Source organism: Nomascus leucogenys, chromosome 13, assembly GCF_006542625.1.
Source record: "Nomascus leucogenys isolate Asia chromosome 13, Asia_NLE_v1, whole genome shotgun sequence".
NCBI lineage: Eukaryota > Metazoa > Chordata > Mammalia > Primates > Hylobatidae > Nomascus > Nomascus leucogenys.
Window position 1 is genome coordinate 19,067,882 of NC_044393.1, and position 20,358 is coordinate 19,088,239.

The following is a 20,358-nucleotide window of genomic DNA, read 5'->3' on the forward strand; positions in this document are numbered from 1 at the left end:
AGCTGCAAGCAAGTGAAAACATCTGAATGTTGGCTTAAAGCACCATGGCATTTACTGTTTGTTTGTTTGTTTGTTTTGAGACAGAGTCTTGCCGTATTGCCCAGGATGGAGTGCAGCAGCCCGGTGATCTGGGCTCACTGCAACTTCCACCTCCTGGATTCAAGCAATTCTCCTGCGGCAGCCTCCTGAGTAGCTGGGATTACAGGTGCGTGCCACCACGCCCAGCTACTGTTTGTATTTTTAGTAGAGATGGGGTTTCACCACGTTGGCCAGGCTGGTCTTGAACTCCTGACTTCAAGTGATCTGCCCGCCTCGGCCTCCCAAAGAGCTGGGATTACAGGTGTGAGCCACCACACCTTGCCTTTATTGTTTATTAATAAGCCAATAAGTCAGCAGTTGATTCAATGACTCAGCAATATTGATTTCATTTTTTCCCCTCCCATCCTACTCAGCATGTTGGCTTTTCATACTTGTGTTTATTGCCTCACAGTTGCAAAATGGCTGCCACACCTCCAGGTATCATATCCTTAACCCAGCACTACCCAAAGCAGAAAGAGAGCAAGAATGGCTACTTGACCCAGTACCTCTCTGTTATGGGGAGGGAAACCTTTCCCATAAACACCCAGCAGACTCTCTTTTTTTTTTTTTTTTTTTTTTTTTTTTTTTTTGAGATAGAGTGTTGCTCTGTCGCCCAGGCTGGAGTGCAGCAGTGCAATCTCAGCTCACTGCAACCTCCACCTCCCGGGTTCAAGCTATTCTGCCTCAGCCTCCTGAGTAGCTGGGACTACAGGTGCGTGCCACCACCCCAGCTAATTTTTTGTATTATTAGTAGAGACGGGGTTTCACTGTGTTAGCCAGGATGGCCTTGATCTCCTGCCTCGTGATCCGCCCACCTCGGCCTCCCAAAGTGCTGGGACTACAGATGTAAGCCACCATGCCCGGCCTCAGACTCCCTTTTATCTCATTGCCCAGATCAGCATCACATGTGCATCCCTTGATGAATCACTGGCAAGAGAAAATTACATTTTTCTAATTGACTTAGAGCAATCCTGATTCACTTCCCCAGCCTGGGAGAGTCTCAGGCAAAATTCAGGCTCCTGGAAGCAAAGATGGAAGTCACTGAGTAGCCAGCCAGCAGCATGGGCCTCATCTGGTTTTCCCACCACAGTTAGTGTTCATCCTTGGTGGGAGCAGGGGGCAAGGGGAAGCATTTCAGATGGAACAGCCATCCAGCCCTCAGAAAGCTTATAGTCTGGTGGAGTTAAGTGTATGCAGATCATTATAACTGAATTCCTGAAGGTAGAGACTAGATCTTTATCAATCAATGACGTTTATTGGATGCCAGACCCTATTAGGGTCTTGGATAAACAAAGATAAAGAGGACCCACTTCCTGCCATTAAAGACCTCGCAGTGTTTAAGGAAAACTACAAACTGGCAATCAAAGGGTGACAAATGCAAAGTTAGGGATAAAGCTAGCGACCAATAGGGAGCAAAGGGAGCATAGTGGGGGGTGGGGAGGGGGCTGGAATCAGGAAAGGCTTTCAGAGAAGATGAAGTTTGAATGGAATGTTATTAAGTTAATTCAGGATTAGGCAGGAGAAAAAGTATTTAGGAAAAAAAATCCAGAAGAGGGAGATAACAAGCAAAGGCTAGGAAGCAAGAACTTAGTGTGTGCAGATAGCAATGCGTGGGACATAGAGACATCAGATGAGGCTGGAGATAAATTGAAGTCACCCTCCGTGAAAGATCTTCATCCATTCTGAAAGCTGATCATACGAATTGGGTCATTCTTGTCATATCCAACTAAGACAGAATTGAAAGGCCGGGGGAACAAATACTTAGGGCATATAACATTGCTCCAAAAAAGCAATTTTTTTGCAAGCCTGGCTGCTAAAACTGCCTGCTGTAACCTAAAACCAGTTTTATCTAATAGCTACTGAAACAGCCTGCTACAATTCTGAGTTTTATCCACCACTATCACTTACCAATCAAAGCTTGCCAGCACCCCAAGAAGCTGATAAACCCCCACTTTACTAGTGCCAGTAAATTTCCTTGAAGAGCAATATGTAACATTTCTGTTTTATAAAATCTACAAACCTTCTCTTTGTTCTTCTGACATACCAAAGACAACCTGGTCTGTGTGTAAGCCCTGAATTGCAATTCTTGATTCCCAAATAAAATATTTAAACTTTAGAGATTCATCTCTATATGTTGACTTTGACACCATCAATCCACCTGTGCATTAATTTATTAAATAAATATCTATAGAGCACTAGGTGCCAGGTACTTTCTAGCCTTAGGAACCTTTGCACTTACCATCCCTCTGGCTGGAACAGCATTCCCTAAATCTTGTCTGGTGTCAGCTCAATTATTATCCCCTGAGAAAGGCCTTCCCTCATCTCCTTATTTAAAATAGCCCACACGTGGTCACTTTCCATTGTATTATCTTGTTTTGTTTTCCTTACAGCACTAATCACATGAAATTAGAGTCTTCGTTTGCTTACCAGTTAATGGCCTGTGGGGACCCCACTAGGACATAATCTCCCTGATAGCGGGGCCAGCCTCCTTCCCTGCGTCATCCACAGCGTTCTAGCAACGCAGGGAGCCCAGAGCATGCAGCCGCCCCGCGTGCAAGGGGAGCCTAAGTTCCAAACCGAGCACGCGCGGAGGGCGGGACGCTCCGGGCCTCCAGGTCTCGCAGGCCCCGCCCCCGACCCGCCCCCTCGCCGCCGGGTTCGCTGTGGGGCGGAGATATTCGCCGCCGGCGCTTGCGTGTGGAGGGTGTCTCGCACCACACGGGGGAGGACGGAAGGCGCCCCAAACTCGCTGGCCTCGCCCCGGGATGGCCCCCAAATTCCCAGACTCTGTGGAGGAGCTCCGCGCCGCCGGCAATGAGAGTTTCCGCAACGGCCAGTACGCCGAGGCCTCCGCGCTCTACGACCGCGCGCTGCGGGTGCTGCAGGCGCAAGGTATGACCCCGGCCCCCATCTCGCCCCCGGGCCTGCTCCTCCAACCCCCGCAACCAACGCCCGGGCCTCGCGCTGCCCGCGGCCAGCAGTCCTGCCCGGCCCTCCCACCCTTCCAGCCCCTTCCGACTCCGGCATCCTACCAGAAACTTCCTCGGCCCTTTCTTTTCACCTGCTTGTTAACTGCCCTGTTGGCCCCCATCCTAAGTTATTTAGGCCTCGTTCTGAGCCCTGAGGATAGAGCTAAACCCTCCTCCCCTGCAGCGATTCATTTTTCAGTTAGTATTTGTTGAGTAGCTGTTATATACCGCCTGTGTAACAAGACACAAAAAGTCCCTTCTCTCAAGGACGGCGCATTCTTGTGGGGGCGGTGGGGAGGGCGTGAGTCTTAAGCGAGTCAGTAAGTAAATGAGACCTGTGGGATAATCAGGGTTGGGAAGAAGACAAATAGGGTGATGTGATAGAGTTGACTGGAGTAGGAGATCAAGGGCAACATCCCTAAAGAAGTGATATTTGAGGTGATGTCTAAATGATGAGAAGCCAAGCGCACAAGGTTTTCGGTCCTGAAGGGAACTGCAATGTTCAGGAAGGCCCCCCAGGCGATATAAACATGGTGTGTTTCAGGGGTCAAAGCATAGTGAGCCAGGGCAGGGAATAGGGAGACATGAGGTCAGTTAGGAAGGCAGACCCTTATTTATTGTGGAGGTGTTTTAAACCCTGCTAAGGAGTTTGGATTTCATGCCAAACTGGAAGCTTGGCATGAAAGCTACTGGATGGGAAGCTACTGGAGAGTTTGAAACAGAAGAATAGCATATTCTTACCAGTTCTTCCAGCGTCCAGCTTTCGTCAGCATACCGCAGACCTTTGCCCAAAGCCCCTTCTTCAGAGTGACTTAATCAGAAACGCTCATTAGTTAAAGCCTTGACTTTTGAAAGGAGCCTTGGATCCTGGTTTCTGTGAGTCACCGTTCAGTACCCATTTCCCTTTGCCGCCTTCCTTTTTTTTTTTTTTTTTTTACTTTACTTGGCTAGCATCTGTTGAGTGCTTTACCATGTGCTAGACATTTTAGACACGATCTCCTTTGATCTTTATTATGGCCCTGTGGATAAGATGCTTAGAAAGGAGGAGTCCAAGAGAGTTAAATTGGCTCCCTCGGGGTTACACAGTGAAGACATGGCAGAGCCACGATTTGAATATGGATCTGTTTGATTTTGATGCTAAGTCCAAATTTTTAATCATTTTGCTAGACCTCTCCTCACATCCTTTCCAGATTTCATTCTTTTTTTTTTTTGTCTGCACTTTTTGCAGTTTCAAACCACTCCTTTGCCCCCTTCTTTTTTTCTAGAAAACTCTCCTTTAGGCCCACTTCCTCATGTCAGCCTTACTTGATGAAGTTGCTGAGGAAGCTGAGGTATTGATGTTGCTGCCATTTTCATTCATCTCACCCCAGCTGGTCTGGAAAAGCTTGTACATTTGTATGGGTTAATTCTGGGTCCATAGAAAAGCTAGCCTGGTATCTAGATTTAGCAAGGACCAGAGTTTGGTTCTGCTGCTGCTGCTACAGATTTTCTAGGTAATTTTGGGCAAGTCTCTTGATTTCTCTGGTCAGTCTTCTTGATCACGAAGAGAGCTCAGGGAACAGGCTAACACAATGAACCCTTCCAGCAAGTCTGTGAAGTGATATCCTCATGTGGTAGGTGGGCACGTGTGATCAGAGGGGTGGAGTGACTTGTCAGGATCGCAGGGTTGATGCCCTTTCCACCGCACCACTGCTGTTTCTGAGCAACCGTACTCTGGTGACTCAAGATGGATTACAGGTTTTGGGTACTTATTATTAGCTCCTTAAGGGCAAGGATATATTTTACTGGTCTTTGTGCTTTCCGTCGCTGGGCCTGGCAAAACAAGAGGGGAAGATGCTTGTTATTGTTGGTATTGAATGAAAGATATCAAATACCAATATGGCAACAGGATACTTAGTGAAAAAAGTAAGTTGCAGAAGGATAGGCAATATGATGCCTCTTAGGAAATGCTTTAATAGACATAAAATGGTATCTTACCTGTTACACACACACACACACACACACACACATAAATGTAGAACATGCTTGAAAATGTTACATACCAACTTCAGGATTGTATGGGCCTCTGTGAGTCTGGGGAGGGAGCACAGGGATAAGGATGGGCATGGCTGGAGTTTTAGCTTATCAAAAAAATTTTTAAGAGCTGGGTGCCATGGCTCATGCCTATAATCCCAACACTTTGGGAGGTCAAAGCAGGAGGATCACTTGAGGCTAGGCATTCAAGACCAACCTGGGCAACACAGTGGGACCAGTGGGACTCTGTCTCTACAGAAACTTTAAAAATTAACTGGGCATGGTGGTACACACCTGTAGTCCTATCTGCTTGGGAGGCTGAGCTGGGAAGATCACTTGAGCCCAAGAGTTCGAGGCTGCAGTGAGCTATGATTGTGCCACTACACTCCAGCCTGGGCAACAGAGGGAGACCCTGTCTCTAAAAATTAAAAAAGTTGGGAACTAATATAACATGTGCTAAATCTAGTGGTGGATTCTGAGATAATGGTTTTCTGGATGTTTCAAAATTTTCAAAAAGAGACCCTGTTTTCAATTCTTTTTAAAATTATGGCCCACACTAGTGGGTATGAAATGGTTGAAAATTATCTTTAAAAATAAAAATCATTGTTTGTTGGGCACGGTGGCTCACATCTGTAATCCCAGTACTTTGGGAGGCTGAGGCAGGCGGATAGCCTGAGGTCAGGAGTTGAAGACTAGCTTGGCCAACATGGTGAAACCCTGTCTCTACCAGGCGTGGTGGCGGATGCCTGTAATCCCAGCTACTCAGGAGGCTGAGGCAGGAGAATTGCTTGAACCCAGGAGGTGGAGTTGCAGTGAGCGGAGATCACTCCACTGCACTTCCAGCCTGGGCAACAGAGTGGGACTCTGTCTCAAAAAAAATAAATAAATAAAGATCACTGTGGCCACAGTGAAGGACTTGAGCCTCTGTGATTCCTGAGGGTAAGGACTGCCTCAAAAAATGTCTAATAATTCTCCCCATGGGGTAGCTTAAGGCTTTTTCCTGATTAAGTTCTCTGTACTCCCATCACACCCAGCTCAATTATCATTTCCCTAACAAAGTCCTCTCTGGCTTGACCAGGTAAAACTAGTCTCATGTCTTTCATGGGTCTTTTGTGCCCCTACAACTTTTGGTCAATCCATTTATCATGTGTTTATCATCTTGTTCCCTCCCTCCCTTCCTTTCTTTTCTTTTTTTTTCTTTCTTGGATTTAAATGCTTTTTGTAATAAAATACACACCTATCCATCCACTTACCCACCCAAACCCAAGTAGTTACAGCACGGATTTCTTTGAGGCAGAAGCTAGCTATTTCATGTATATCTTTTGTCTGTTATCAAGTTCAGTGCTGGAATGAGTGAATGAGGAAATACTTGGTTCCCTTTGAATGGCAGAAAGCTCAGTGTCCTTGCTGTCACATAAGAATGACAAACATGCCAGCCCAGCCGACCAACAAGCCTGATCAGGTTATAGTTACCTCTACTGCCTTAACACAAAGCCCGAAGAGCTCTGAGTATGAAATGTATCCTAATGCCCTGAGGCACCCATTTCCCAAACTGATCATCTTCCGACTCTACCTGGGCAGGTTCTTCAGACCCAGAAGAAGAAAGTGTTCTCTATTCCAACCGAGCAGCGTGTCACTTGAAGGATGGAAACTGCAGAGACTGCATCAAAGATTGCACTTCGTAAGTGGCCGAGGGTAACTTTGGGATGCCTGAGAGTCTCAGAAGAGGAGGCCGGGTTAATCTGGCTTGTTTCTTCTTTGGAAGGATCCCATCAATTACATCTGGGACAGATATTAAGAAAGTGTCACTGAGTTTCACCAGGTCACTGAGAATGGGAGTCTCTATTTGGTCCTTATGGCCCCTGACGTGCGTCTTTGGAGTCTTGGCTCTGCTGCTGAAAAAGGAGTGGGATGGGCAGTTAGAAGCAGGCCTTAAAGTCTTTGTGCAGTTTGAAACCTGGGAATGAGGTGGAGTGGCAGACCAGTAACTGGCTTCCCCAGGTGTTTTTCTGGGATGGGAGTATGTGAGGGGAAGGGAGCGAAGGAAAGAAGGAGGAATAGAGGTTAATAGATTGTCTCAGGAGAAAGGAAAAAAATGGTATTCATGAATGACCAGTTTTAGAGGACACTGAACAATGTTTCATACCTCTTTTTCTTCAAGCCAGTCTAATATTCTTTTATCATCATTAAACTCTCACATTTACCTGAAATGTGTTCTCAGATCTGATGTCCTCTGACATTGCTTTAGACTCATGCCCTGGTGATAGCCAGGAGAGCAGGAGGGGTGTGAGCATGCTCACAGAGCCTGTGCTGAATTAATTTGTGCCATGCCCTGTGCTAGATTTCCGTCTTTGAGTGTTCACAACCAATCTGTGGGGTACGTTTACCATGTGTCCCAGGCCAGAACTTAGTTGCTGAGGGTTGGGGCAGTAAAGTGATTTACCTGGGTTACATAGTTAGCAGAAGAGGTGGAATTCAGACACCACCCCATCTGACTCCAAAGCTTGTTTGTTATTCCCGCTAGATCACAACTGTAAAAAAACATAGTAGCATGAAAGCCATGAGGCTTTTGTTCTTGATTTGGGGGGAATTGAAACTGAAAATTGATGCACGTGCATGCACGTTTAACAAAATTCATGTTTCTCCACCCTCTTTCCCCTCCTCACTTCAGTCTAAGTTGAAAAATCCCTGTTCTGAGGTTTGGTGTTTTTAGCCATGTCTCTCAGCCAGAAATTACTTCCTGTACGCTGAGTGCTCCAGATAACCCTGCCTGGAAGAAACTGCAGGGAAACCCTGGTGGCTCAGCAGCCAGCCAGTTGACATTTTTGCCTCCTATTCTAGAGCACTGGCCTTGGTTCCCTTCAGCATTAAACCCCTGCTGCGGCGAGCATCTGCATATGAGGCTCTGGAGAAGTACCCTATGGCCTATGTTGACTATAAGACTGTGCTGCAGATTGATGATAGTGTGACGTCAGCCCTAGAAGGCATCAACAGGTGAGCTCCATTCCCAGCAGGTGGTCTCCACGGCAACTCCCTGTCCTTCTTGATTGGCTGCAGGCCATTGCCTTGTCTGTCTTCTGAGGGGATCCCTTTGGCTACACTTAGAAAACTCCCGATGGGCATGAAGGGAAGGTGTGAAAGGAAAATCTGCTTTTGTATTTAGCAGGTTTTCAGGGAATCAGAATTAGTAAGATTGATTGACTGATATTTGCCTACATGTGCCTCACAGTGTCTATGTACACAGTAATATTTATTGTGCGCTGTTTAAGGTGTTGTGCCTGGTTCAGTGGGGGATACCAAAATGAGAAAGAGGTACAGACCCCACTAACCTTCAAAACGCTAACACTAATTGGAAGAATAAGACACAAGCCCAAGCAGCTATGACAAGCCTAAAAGGATATGGTTTGTGGACATGGTTCAGTATATTGCACTGTGACCCCTCCAAGAGGTTCCGTTCCCCAGGTGCATTTCCTTTCTGGTCTCTGAGCAGTTATTGGCTTTTATCTCATGGATATTGTCATTTGTATAACTGATCATGTTTCCCCTCTGCATGTGCGGCTAGAAAGCCAAACACTACACTAATAGCAAACCCTTAACAGGACTTCATGGTATGTATTTAGTGCTTTATTTCTGGCTTGACTTGTCTGCCAGCATTCTTTGTTTTCTCTTTGCCTCCTTTTTAATTTATCTGATCCCACAAAATCTACCAATTATGTGACAGACTTTGCTCTAGGACCTGGGCTGATGACTGAGACATATGTCTTCCTGCCCTCATAGAGGTCCCGGTCTCAAGGAGGACACCAGTCAGTAATAGGCAAGCACAGTACAACATGATAAGCGCCATGGTAGGAGGCAGCACAGGGGGCTCTGAGGCCAGAAAGAAGCCACCTAGCTAGCTGAGAGGGAGAGGGGGAGGCCAGAGAGAGCTTTTCAGAGGAGGTGAGCTAAGACTGAGAGATATGGGGTAGGGGGTGAGCCAGAAGACAGAGCAGCGTGTGCAAGGGTGAGCAAGTGTGACAGATCACAGGAATTGTAAGAAGTCGGTCTCACATGGTGCTGCAGGCAGGAGCTCAGCTTGGGACAGGTTGGTGAGGCCAAGTCACATAAGACCCAGTGTTCAGGGCTTGGACTTAATCCTGAGCAAGTCAGGCTTTATGAAAAGGTCTTTAGCTTGGAGCAACACAAGCAGATATGTATTTTAGAGAAAAGCTCTTTGCTGCCATGTTGAGGGATGATATGAAGGGCAACAGGATAGAAAGGAGCCGTGCAGCAATCCAGGGGAGAGGGTGGAGAGAAAACAATGGGACCAGTCAGGGGACATGCAGGAAGTATATCAACAAGCTTTAGTGGTTGCGGGATAGCGAGAAGGGAGGAATAGAAGAAGACACTCAGATTGTTGACATTCAGTCGGAGGTGACTGTGGGACATAAGACTAGAGATCTAAGTAAGACGGTTGGGTATTTACATGGAGCAAAGGAAGAAAATACAGGCCAGACATACGGATTTGAGGGTCATCAGCATAGAGGTGGATTAGGGCTGTGAGAGAGAAAAAGAACATCACAGCAAGCATGAAGAGGATGGAGCTTTGAGAAATTCCAGCATTTGAGGGACTTACAGAGGAACAGCAGCTGGAGAGGTGGGAGGAAACAGGGCATTTATGTCCCAAGGGAAGGAGTATTTCAATAAGGATGTAGACATCATTAGTGTCAGGTGTTCCAGGGAGCTTACATTAAAGGTTTAGCAATGAAGTCACTGGTGGCTCTGATGGAAACTGGTCAGTGGGATCAGGAGCCAGAGGGCAATGCTTTCAGAAAGTCAGGCTTGAAGGGATGCCGGGGAGTATACCTGTGATGGCAAGGGGTGTCCAGCGTAGTTTTATTAGGTGAGGAAAGAGTTAAAGGGACTTAAATGCTGATTGTTGGAGTTAGTAGAGAGGACGGATGAAGATGTGGGAGAGGGAGGTGCTGCCTGGGTGTGGTCCCTGAAAGAGGCAAGAGGAGATGGGATCCAGAGCCTAGGTGGGAGGATTGGTCCCATTGTCTCTTCTGTTGTGACAGGAGAGAAATAGGAAGGATTGGGCACCCAGGCAGGTTTGTATTTGGGGTATGAGGAAGTTTGCTCTAAAAAAGGGGAAGGGCCAGGGAACAGGTTTGAGGAGAGCAGAGGTTTGAAATAGCTTGGCCGCCAGGAAAACAGCCTAGCCAGAGACATCTTGGAATTTGTAGTGATATTAGTCTGTGGTTTTTATTCTTGTAATATAGGAAACATGGTTGTAGGAGCAGAAAAAGTATACATTTAGCATATTCACTCATTCAACACATAACTGATTGGGCCTTGGTGGTTGCCAGGTGACATACCAGGTGCTGGAGATCAGTTGACAGAATGAACTTGGTCCCTGGGTGGCATTTTAAGCTGAAATCCAAAGAATAAGTTGGAGTTAGCCGTGTCTGGAAGGTGGCAATCTTTTTCCAAAATGGAAATGATTGTTCTGGGTAGAGGAAAAAGCATGTGCAAAGTCTTGAACAGAAGGATCAGAAGGGAATGTGGCTCACAGTGAAGGGGGACAGGAAAGGGTGGGGACCAGATCTCACAGGCCACATTAGCCTAGGGAATTGGGAACCCCTGAGGAGTTGTAAGATTTGAGAATGACGTAAGCTTTGCATTTTTTAAAAAGCCTGAGCATTAAATGTCAGGTGCTTGCATGGTTGTGTACTCGATTCATTGACAAAATATGAAACAAAACGTACGATTCTTTCTTGGAGAAACTATAGTCTTTTTGGATCATGGTTTAAGTATCCTTAACAAGCAACAGATCACCACTTCAAAGGTAACATAGTTTGACCAAGCTCAAGGAGTGTCATGGTGACTGATCTGAGATGGTGTTTATGGGTGGCAGACTCCGGTTCCTGTATTGCACATGTTGGAGGAGCTAAAGAGGTGGTTCCGACCAGGGGGAGGGTGGCACCTCTGGCTCTTCTGAAAAGGCCTACCTCCCACGGGTGTGTGAAAGGAGAAATATCTTCTTGACCCAGCTGGAAACCTCCCTGCAATCCTGCCCTCTTTTCCAGAATGACCAGAGCTCTCATGGACTCGCTTGGGCCTGAGTGGCGCCTGAAGCTGCCCTCTATCCCCTTGGTGCCTGTTTCTGCTCAGAAGAGGTGGAATTCCTTGCCTTTGGAGAACCACAAAGAGATGGCTAAAAGTAAATCCAAAGAAACCACAGCTACAAAGAACAGAGGTGAGCTGTGACTCCCTGCCCAGAGTCTTGCAATCTCCCGCTATCCGTTTTCTTTAGAGTAGTCCTGCAAAAATTGGCATTGTTTAGCTGAATTATAAAAATAATCTTTGGAACAAAGTATAAAACAAAATAGAAGTCTTCACCTCTTAGAGATTGTTTTCTCAGCTGTATAGTGAGGGTGATGATAAAGTCTTCCTCACAACCATGAGGACTGAACGACATAAGACACGTAAAACTCCCAGCCTGGCACATAGGCATGCAGTGTGAGTTCCCTTCTCTTTCCTCTGGTAGCACTTGGGATGTAGTATTTAGGATGTTTTTGGTTGCAAAAACAGAAAGCTCAACATGGTAAAAATAGTATAGGGAATTTATTGGCTCATAAAACTGAAAAATCCAGAGAGAATTCAGGCAAGGTTTGCTCCAGCAGCTCAGTGTATTAACAGACTAACTCCATTTTTCTGTACTTATCTCAGCTTTATTTTCTGTTGTGTGTCAGCTTTGTCTTTGGCAGGCTTCCCTCCTAGTAGCAAAATAGCTATAGCAGTTCCTGGCCTCTCATCCATACCCCATGCCTCATGACCAGAGAAAGTCTTTCTCTGATAGCTCACTAGGAAAAGATAGGATTTTTTTTCCCAAAAAAACTCTTGCTCACATATTTTCTCAATCGATTTCTCAATCTATTCTGGTCTTCATGGTCACAGGCCATTCCCTGAAGTACACACCATAACCGGGGGATGAGATTTTGTAATTAGGTCACCCCTGAGGCACCTGCCCCACCTCCAGAGCTAGAGGGTGATGCTTCCCAGGAGCATGTACACTGTGTGAATCCCTGGAGAAGGATGAAGAAGAGAAAGGAGATCCAAGCTGGGCAGCCAAAAACAGGAGACTCCTCACCTCAACTGTATGAAATGAAGAGGCCATTTGTCAGGCACTAGGAAGCTCTTTTAATGTTCCAGGGGAATGGTCCCAGTCCAGCAAGCTAGGGATTCAGGCTAGAGGTGCAGAAGGGATCAGAGATGGAGCCCTGCCATGTGTAAGTGACCTTTAGGTGTTAGGGGAGGACAAGAGTTACTCACTGTCTACAGGAGAATACCTCTCTGGTCATGGGTAGCATTCATTCTGGTTTGTGGGAGCCTGGTAAGTGTTCCCCACTCTAGGATGAAAATGTGGGGTGCTAATGAACCTGATGGCATCAGTGCACCTACCATTGATTGCATTCTTTCCATCAGTGCACCTACCATTGATTTCATTCTTTCAATCAGTGCACCTACCATTGATTTCATTCTTTCAGGGTCACTGAGCCATGTGTATGCTAAGCAGTGTGACACAGAGGACAGGTAGTCTTGGCCCAGGGACTGAGACATGTCAACAGTGTCTTAAAACACAAGGAGGAAGAACATGTGCTTTAGAGTCTTACTGTTTGAGGATTTCAGGATAGAAACTGACTTAAGTGCATGAGAGAGTCGGGGAAAGACTCAGAAGGGGTGGCAGTGGAGGTGAAGCCTTGAGCTGGACCTTGAAGAAGGAGGTCATCAGGTGGGAAGGAAGGAGAATCCTTGGCAGAGACAGTGGAGAGAGTTGGAGAATGAAAGTGCATGGGGAGAACAGTAGGAATAAGGATGACTGCAGAGTGGTGTGTTGCAGGGTGCCAGTGAAGCTGAAGCCCTACTTCGAGAGAAACCTGTGTGCACATGCACAGGGAGACGTACACACACGTTCGTAGAAGACTGTAATAGCAAAAAACAACTGGAGATAACCCAGATCTCCATAAATGGGAGAATGGACAATTCGGCTTTGGTATTGCAGCAATGAAAATGAAGGAGCTGCAGGTCTGTGCATCAACACAGATGAATCTCAGGAATATAACATTAAGGGGAAAAAGAAAAACCAAGTCATAAAAGAATACACAGACTTATTCTTCTGTATGAAGTTCAAAAACAAAGTAAACAGCAAATGGTCTGTGGGTACTGTTGTATATAGCTATACTGTTTAAAAAGGTGGGGAAGAAGCACAGAATTGGGGATAATAGTTTCCTCCAGCAGTGGATTGAATTGAGGAAGGTCCCCCAGGACTTCAAAGGTCCTAGTTATGTTCTTTTTCTTAAACCAGGCGATGAATTCAGGGTGTAAACCTATCATCTTACCCTGGTCATAAATATTTAGTATTTTATAAAGATAGTTTTAAAAAATTTGAAAAGCAGAGGATATGGAGCCGAGGCTGGAATAATTAATTGGGGCCAAGCAGTGAAGGGCCTGAACACCAAGTTGAGCAGCTTGGATTTCACCTTGTTCTCTCTGCTTCCTCTCCTTGAAGGCTGGAGCAGAGTTGCATGTGTTAGATGAAGGAGGATACTCACAGGCTCAGCCCAAACCAGAAATGAGGAATAGCAGGCTCTTCTCCCTTTTCTCACAGCCCAGAAGCTATACCTTTTCTTTACCAGATGTTTATTTATTAATATTTATTTACTTATTGTCCTGCTTTAAGTTTATAGTGTGTTCTGTACTTTCTTACATACTCTCAGATTTGACCCTGAAAATAGCCATCTGTGGAATTAGTATTGCCCTATTTTATAGGTGAGGAAACTGAAGTCCAAAAGGTAGATCTTCCACCTACCAAGAGGCAGTGCCAAGGCTAGAACCTGGGTTGCTTTTTATCATTTATATATTTTTATGTGCATGCAAAAATGTTTTTATATCAGGAGTCCCCAAGTTCTTGATGAAAAACTGTTGAATTGCCCAGAAGCTATTAATTGGGGGAAGTCATTAATCAGGAAGGATGATTTACAACAGGGGAGGAAATCTCTGGGGGAGAGGATTGTAGACAGTTTGGAAGGGACGATGCTGAAGAGACCTCACTGATCTCAGTTGGGTGCTGCTCCATGGTTTTTTTCCTCTTCTGAATTTGTATCTAGTGCCTTCTGCTGGGGATGTGGAGAAAGCCAAAGTTCTGAAGGAAGAAGGCAATGAGCTTGTAAAGAAGGGAAACCATAAGAAAGCTATTGAGAAGTACAGTGAAAGCCTCTTGTGTAGTAACCTGGAATCTGCCACGTACAGCAACAGGTATCTCCTATATAGCTGCTGGCCTGGGGCATTTCAGGACATTTGTTCCATAGTCTTCTCTTGGACTGCAACGGACCCTTCATCCCTAGCATTTACTCAAGTATGTTATGGCTGAAAATAGGCATCCACGTTGTGAGCTAGACATGGCCAGTGGCATTCATTCTCTCAAAAGGGTAGAAACTGAGGGATGCCAAATGGTAGCCTGGGCTTTGTTGGCCCCTGTCCCCAGAATTTTCATAAGCATACAATGTAACTAAAAGCAGTGTGCCTGCTCTGCAAACACAACCCTAACACAAGTCTCTTAGCCTGTCCGCCCCACCCTGCTGCTCCCTACCCTTCTCCAAGACCCTCCTGTTAGAAATTTTGGCACCATTTCTGTCAGAGAGCACTGGCCCAGAAGTCAAAGTGTGAAGTAACCATTGCCTGGCATGAGAGCAGGAAGGACGGGTACAGTCTAGCCTGAAGGGTTAGACTTGTGGGCCTGTAGAAAGCCCTGCACCAGGAGCTGCCATCAGTGACCACTGACTGAGAGCCTGGGAGCCAGGGTGCGGTCCCTTCACTGTGTAGGAGTGACTGTTCTGCAACAATGCTCGGAGGTATAGGTGGTCTTTCTCTTTTAGTGTTGAGAAAATTGAGGCTCAGAGAAGGAAGGGTTTTGCCTTAAACTCACCCAGCCAGTAAATGTTGGCACCAGAATTGGAATCTGACTTCAACAAGATCTTCCTGTTACTTTTACTCTCAGAAGCTTGAAACATTCAGCAAGAGACCATATCAAAACCAAATGCTTAGTATAAAACATTTATTATAAAATGTTAGAAATCTGTTTATCCTTCCCTACCAGCATACACGTATCACTCTCTAGTTCAAAAATCTTGGATCTAATATAGACACATTGTTCCTTATTCCAAACTCTTGAGATAAAATGTGTTTTCCAGCCACGGTGGCTCAATGCCTGTAATCCCAACACTTTGGGAGGCTGAGGCTCCGGGAGGATCACTTGAGGTCAGGAGTTTGAGACCAGCTTGGCCAACATGGCAAAACCCCATCTCTACTACAAAAAATCAGCTGGGCGCCGTGGCACATGCCTGTGATCCCAGCTACTCAGGAGGCTGAGGCAGGAGAATCACTTGAACCCAGGAGGCAGAGGTTACAGTGAGCCAAGATTGTGCCACTGCACTCCAGCCTGGGTGACAGAGCGACACTCTGTCACAAAAAAAGAAAAAAAGAAGTGTTTCCCATTTTAGTGAGGTAATATGGTCTGAATTATGTAACACCCCAGCAGCATCTGGGGCAGCTTGCAGAAGTTAATTGTTAGTATTTCTGCCAGTGAAACTTGAAAATTCCATGTTCACATGGGGTGGAATAGAGAAACTAAATAGCTTCGTGTCAGTTCAGATCAGGTTTTGCCGCCCGATGAGTTGGAAAGAGAACTTGTAGTTTTAAAGCTTATATTTTGGAATTTTGCACCTGTGGTTTTATGTGGTTTTATTGCTGATTGGACCAGAGGGGCCTCAGTCTGCCAGGCTAATTTGAAAAAGAAACCTGCAGCCTATTTGTTCCATATTTGTGCGGCATCTTCTAACTCCTCTATCTCTGGGCCCTCTTTCACCTTGCTTACCTATGCGGCTGGACACCTCCATTAACTCATTTTTCTGGATCATTACCACATTTGGAGCTGTGTTTTGTCTAGTTTAGATACTGTTCCTCATGCGGGTGTCTGTGCCACACTGTTTTAATTACTTTTGCTTTATAATATCTTATAGGGCTGGTCTTTTCTTCATTCTTCTTAATCAGAACATTTCTAGTATTTTCCCATGTTTGTTCTTCTAGCTAAACCTTTGGATCATTTTGGCAAATTCAAAAAAATATCTTGTTGGACAGCTTTTGGTTGTGATTGCATTGGATTTATAATTTAATCTAGAGGACTAATGACAAGACTGAATTTTTAGCCATTGTGGCTAACATTTTACCATGTCCTGGAATGTCTTGGATATAGTCTAATGCTCCACCTCATGTACACTCATCTGAATGACACAGTGCCCAGGCTTTGGCTTACTTTGGCTCCCTTTGTGCAGGTGACATCTGAGTGCGTAGCACCTACAACTTGCCAGCCCTGAAACAGCTCTCATAACAATCTCATTTGTACTCACAACAGTTCTTCAGCTTAGGTCATTGTCCTGTGTTACCTAATCAGGCTCAGAAAGATGAATTAATGACCACAAAGTTAAACAACTAGTACATGGTGGCTGAGATTTAAGCCAGATCTTTGTGACTCCAAAGCTTACTTCCCTTTCACTCACTTGTGTTATTTCCCAACCCCTTTGTAATTAAAACCCTTCTGACGGGATACAGAGTCAGTTCATTTACCAGAAGTCAAGGGGGTTTATTTTATTGCCTGAAGTTATGCATTTTGTTCATCTTAAATATAGTCTTTAGAAGACTCACATGACCCTATTAATCACCACATTTCTATTCCGAAGTCACGATACACTGTGGTTCCTCTACTTCCCAGACACTCGGCTATTTCTTTAAATTGCTAAGCCCATTGGGAGGAAACTTTAGTTTCCTTAGAATTCCTCTATGTTCAGGCCGGGCACAGTGGCTCATGCCTGTAATCCCAGCACTTTGGGAGGCCAAGGTAGACAGATCGCTTGAGGTCAAAAGTTTGAGACCAGGCTGGCCAACATGTTGAAACCCCATCTCTACCAAAAAATACAAAAGTTAGCTGGGCATGGTGGCACGCACTGTAATCCCAGCTACTCGGGAGGCTGAAGTGGGAGAATCGCTTGAACCCAGGAGGCGGAGGTTGCAGTGAGCTGTGATCATGCCACTGCACTCCAGCCTGGGCGAGAGAGCAAGACCCTATCTCCAAATAAAAAGGAATTCCTCTGTATTCAAAGTTTAAAACGGGCTACTATTTTAAAACTTGGTGGTTTACAACAACCATTTTATTTTGCTTGTAATTTGTGAGTCAGGAATTAGGGAAGGGCATTTCTCATTTGGGGTCTCTCATGCAGGGTCAGCAAGATGGTAGCTGGGGCTGGAATCCTCTAAAGCCTTCTTCCTCGAATGTCTGGCAGCTGGACTACCTGACTCAAATGGCCGGGCAATGGAACTGCTAGAGCAAGCTGGCACCTCTTTCCACTTTCTTAGCAGCCTTTTCATGTGTGCTGGCATGAGCTTCCTGAGAGCGTGGTGGCCTCAGAGTAGTTGGCTTCTTCCCTGTCAGTTCAAGGCTCCAAGAGCGAGTGTTTCCAGAGACCAAGGTGGAAGCTGCAAGGCCTATTATGACCTTACCTTGGAAGACACATCGTGTCCCTTCCTCTGTCCTCTGTTGGTCAGAGCAGTCACAGAGCCTGCCTGAATTCAGAGAGAGAGAGCAGATACACCTCTGCTTCTCAGTGGGAGGATTGCCAAAGAATTTGTGCCTGTCTTTTAAGTTGTTACAAGGAGAAGATTTTTTCTCTCCATTCATTTATGAATTCCATGCAATCACAAAGGACTAGTAGAATTTTCTTCTTTAAATTCATGGTAACTTTGTTAGAAAAAAATGAGAACAACGACATGAGAGCATCTGGTGTATAATAAAGTCTGGGGCAAAGAGAGATTACTTAATAAGAGGTGTTGGGTTGGCCAGGTTAGAGTTAAACTTGAATCCTACCTTACTTCTTATTTTAAAGTAAGTTCTAAGTGGATCACAGTTTGGAATGTAAAAAGCGAAACCATTAAGTTCTAGAAGAACACATGGATTAACTGTCTCGCAGTGGGGAAGGTAGTCTTATGTGAAGGGAAAAAAATGTTACAGAAGTCATTAAAGGAAAAGTTAGAGAAGTTTGATTTCAAAAGATTAAAAACCCTTATTGAAGATGTTCAGCTTTACCCACAACTAAGCAACTAAGACAGATACTGTTTTCTTCCATATTGGCATACATTAAAATTTAAGACCCAAAGTTGGTACAGTTGTAGGAAAATAGGCTCTGTCAATAAGTATTCAGCTTTTTTGGAAAGCATTTTGGCAGTAACAATCAGATTTTATTTTTTATTTTTTATTTTTTTTAAGAGATGGGGTCTCCCTGTGTTGCCCAGGCTCTAGCATGTTTCATCCGTGAAAAGGGCTAGGATTGTTGTGAGGATTTAAGAAGATACAAAGTAGCCAGCACAGAGTAGGTGTTCAGCAAATTGGAGATCACTTCTCAAACTACCGCATGGCATGTGGGTGGCCCACAAGAAGTGACTGAAACCTCTGAAATGGTCTTTCCCCTTCAGAGCGCTCTGCTATTTGGTCCTGAAGCAGTATACAGAAGCAGTGAGGGACTGCACAGAAGCCCTCAAGCTGGATGGAAAGAACGTGAAGGCATTCTACAGACGGGCTCAAGCCCACAAAGCACTCAAGGTAAAAAAAAAAATCCTGGCCAAAAGGTCCCAACATAGCTACAGAGATTTATGCCAGTGTCACCATTTACAGGGTATAGCCAAGCTGAGACAATATCTGCAGCTTTTCCGTCTCATCCTGGGCCCAGGATAACTCAGAGCAGGCCTGCGGGCTGGGGTTTGAAAACACTTTGCTGCCTCAGCACCTATCCCCACCCCAGTCCAGGAACCTTCCCCCACACTCTTGTCTTTTCTTCTATTAGGACTATAAATCCAGCTTTGCAGACATCAGCAACCTCCTACAGATTGAGCCTAGGAATGGTCCTGCACAGAAGTTGCGGCAGGAAGTGAAGCAGAACCTACACTAAAAACCCAACAGGGCAGCTGGAACCCCTGCCTGACCTTACCCAGAGAAGCCATGGGCCACCTGCTCTGTGCCCACTCCTGAAACCCAGCCTGCCCCAAGTGAGCTCTGAAGCCCCCTCCTCAGCCCCTTGATGGCCTCCCACCCTGTAAGAGACTTTGCTTGTTCAAATTAAGCTCAGTGTAGTCAAACACAAGACATGGTTGTTGCACCAGAAAGGTCCCCACTAGAGCTAAGCATGAAGCTGAAGCTCTGTCCCTATTCCCCCTGGCCCAGCTAGCTGATCACACCAACAGATCCTCATCAGCAAAGCATTTGGCTTTGTCCTGCCCAAGTGTGCTGCAGACTGAGTGCTGCCCTTGTAGCTTTCCCAGACCCCACCTCACTGCAGTTCATCTGAACAACCTGAGCTCCTGGGCAGGGGTGGAAGGAGGGGGATAAACCTAAGGCCCTGATCCAAAGCAGCCTGTTGAGCTGGTTCTCCAGGGCTGCAGTCTCTCCAGGTATACAGCTGCTGTCCCTGCCCTGTCCTGTCCTTGCACAGTCTCCTGTGTCTGAGCCCCAGTGCCTTCTGTTCGGGCCCTCCTTTGGTGGGAAGGCAGAGCCCTGACCCTTGGATGGCTGTCCTTGACTGTGCTGCTGCCTTCTACAGAGAGGCACCTAAGCTGTTTAAAGAGCCCAGTGATTGTGGCTGCTCCTCCTGGAGGTGGGAGGGGGAAGGAGGCCTCCTTGGTCAGTGTCCATGCTTTCTGGGCAGGGACTTGGCTTTTTGTTCCAACAGTGGCCTTCTCTGGGCTTCATAGTTCTTTGTAATATGTTGAAGTTAATTTGAACTGACTGATTTTGTTGAACTGTGTGTTTAAGCTGTTGCATTAAAAAGCTTTCTTCTACATCAGTATCTGCTGTGCTTTCATTTATGCCTTTTCAGCTTTGCACCTGGAACGCTGTAGTAATAATAAAAGTTATTGCTTATTGGGCATTCATTCATTTGTTGAACAAATTTATTGACATGTCTGCATGGGCCAGGCATTGTGAATAGTGCTAGGGAGATAGATAGCAGTGAATAGACACAGCCCCTGCTCTCAGAGGGCTGGTAGTCCAGTGGGAAGGCAAGAAGTTAATCAGACAACCACACACATGTAAAATTGCAGCTTGCCTGAGTGTTGTGAAGCAGTCATCAGTGATTTCCCTGCCCAAAAGGGGAAATTTGATGCAGTGGAGGGAAGGGGGTCCCTGAGTAAGTAAAGGTTGAATTGAGTTCCAAAC

The 20,358-nt window shown here is 45.8% G+C and overlaps 1 protein-coding gene and 1 long non-coding RNA gene across 2 annotated transcripts; one reads left to right on the forward strand and one right to left on the reverse strand.

The window, feature by feature from the left end:
- Nucleotides 1-1,313: 1,313 nt before the first annotated feature.
- LOC115837986 lies at nt 1,314-2,631 on the reverse strand. Its single transcript, XR_004033050.1, has 2 exons — nt 2,506-2,631; nt 1,314-1,804 (listed from the first exon to the last, which is right to left on the reverse strand). It is a non-coding gene; the product is annotated as an uncharacterized LOC115837986 (long non-coding RNA).
- Nucleotides 2,632-2,677: 46 nt separating this feature from the next.
- TOMM34 (translocase of outer mitochondrial membrane 34) lies at nt 2,678-20,075 on the forward strand. Its single transcript, XM_030826379.1, has 7 exons — nt 2,678-2,970; nt 6,642-6,741; nt 7,902-8,054; nt 11,129-11,298; nt 14,210-14,357; nt 18,624-18,750; nt 18,992-20,075. The coding sequence occupies exons 1-7, from the start codon at nt 2,844-2,846 to the stop codon at nt 19,094-19,096; spliced, it is 930 nt and encodes a 309-aa protein (XP_030682239.1). The 5' UTR covers nt 2,678-2,843; the 3' UTR covers nt 19,097-20,075.
- The last annotated feature ends 283 nt before the right edge of the window (nt 20,076-20,358 follow it).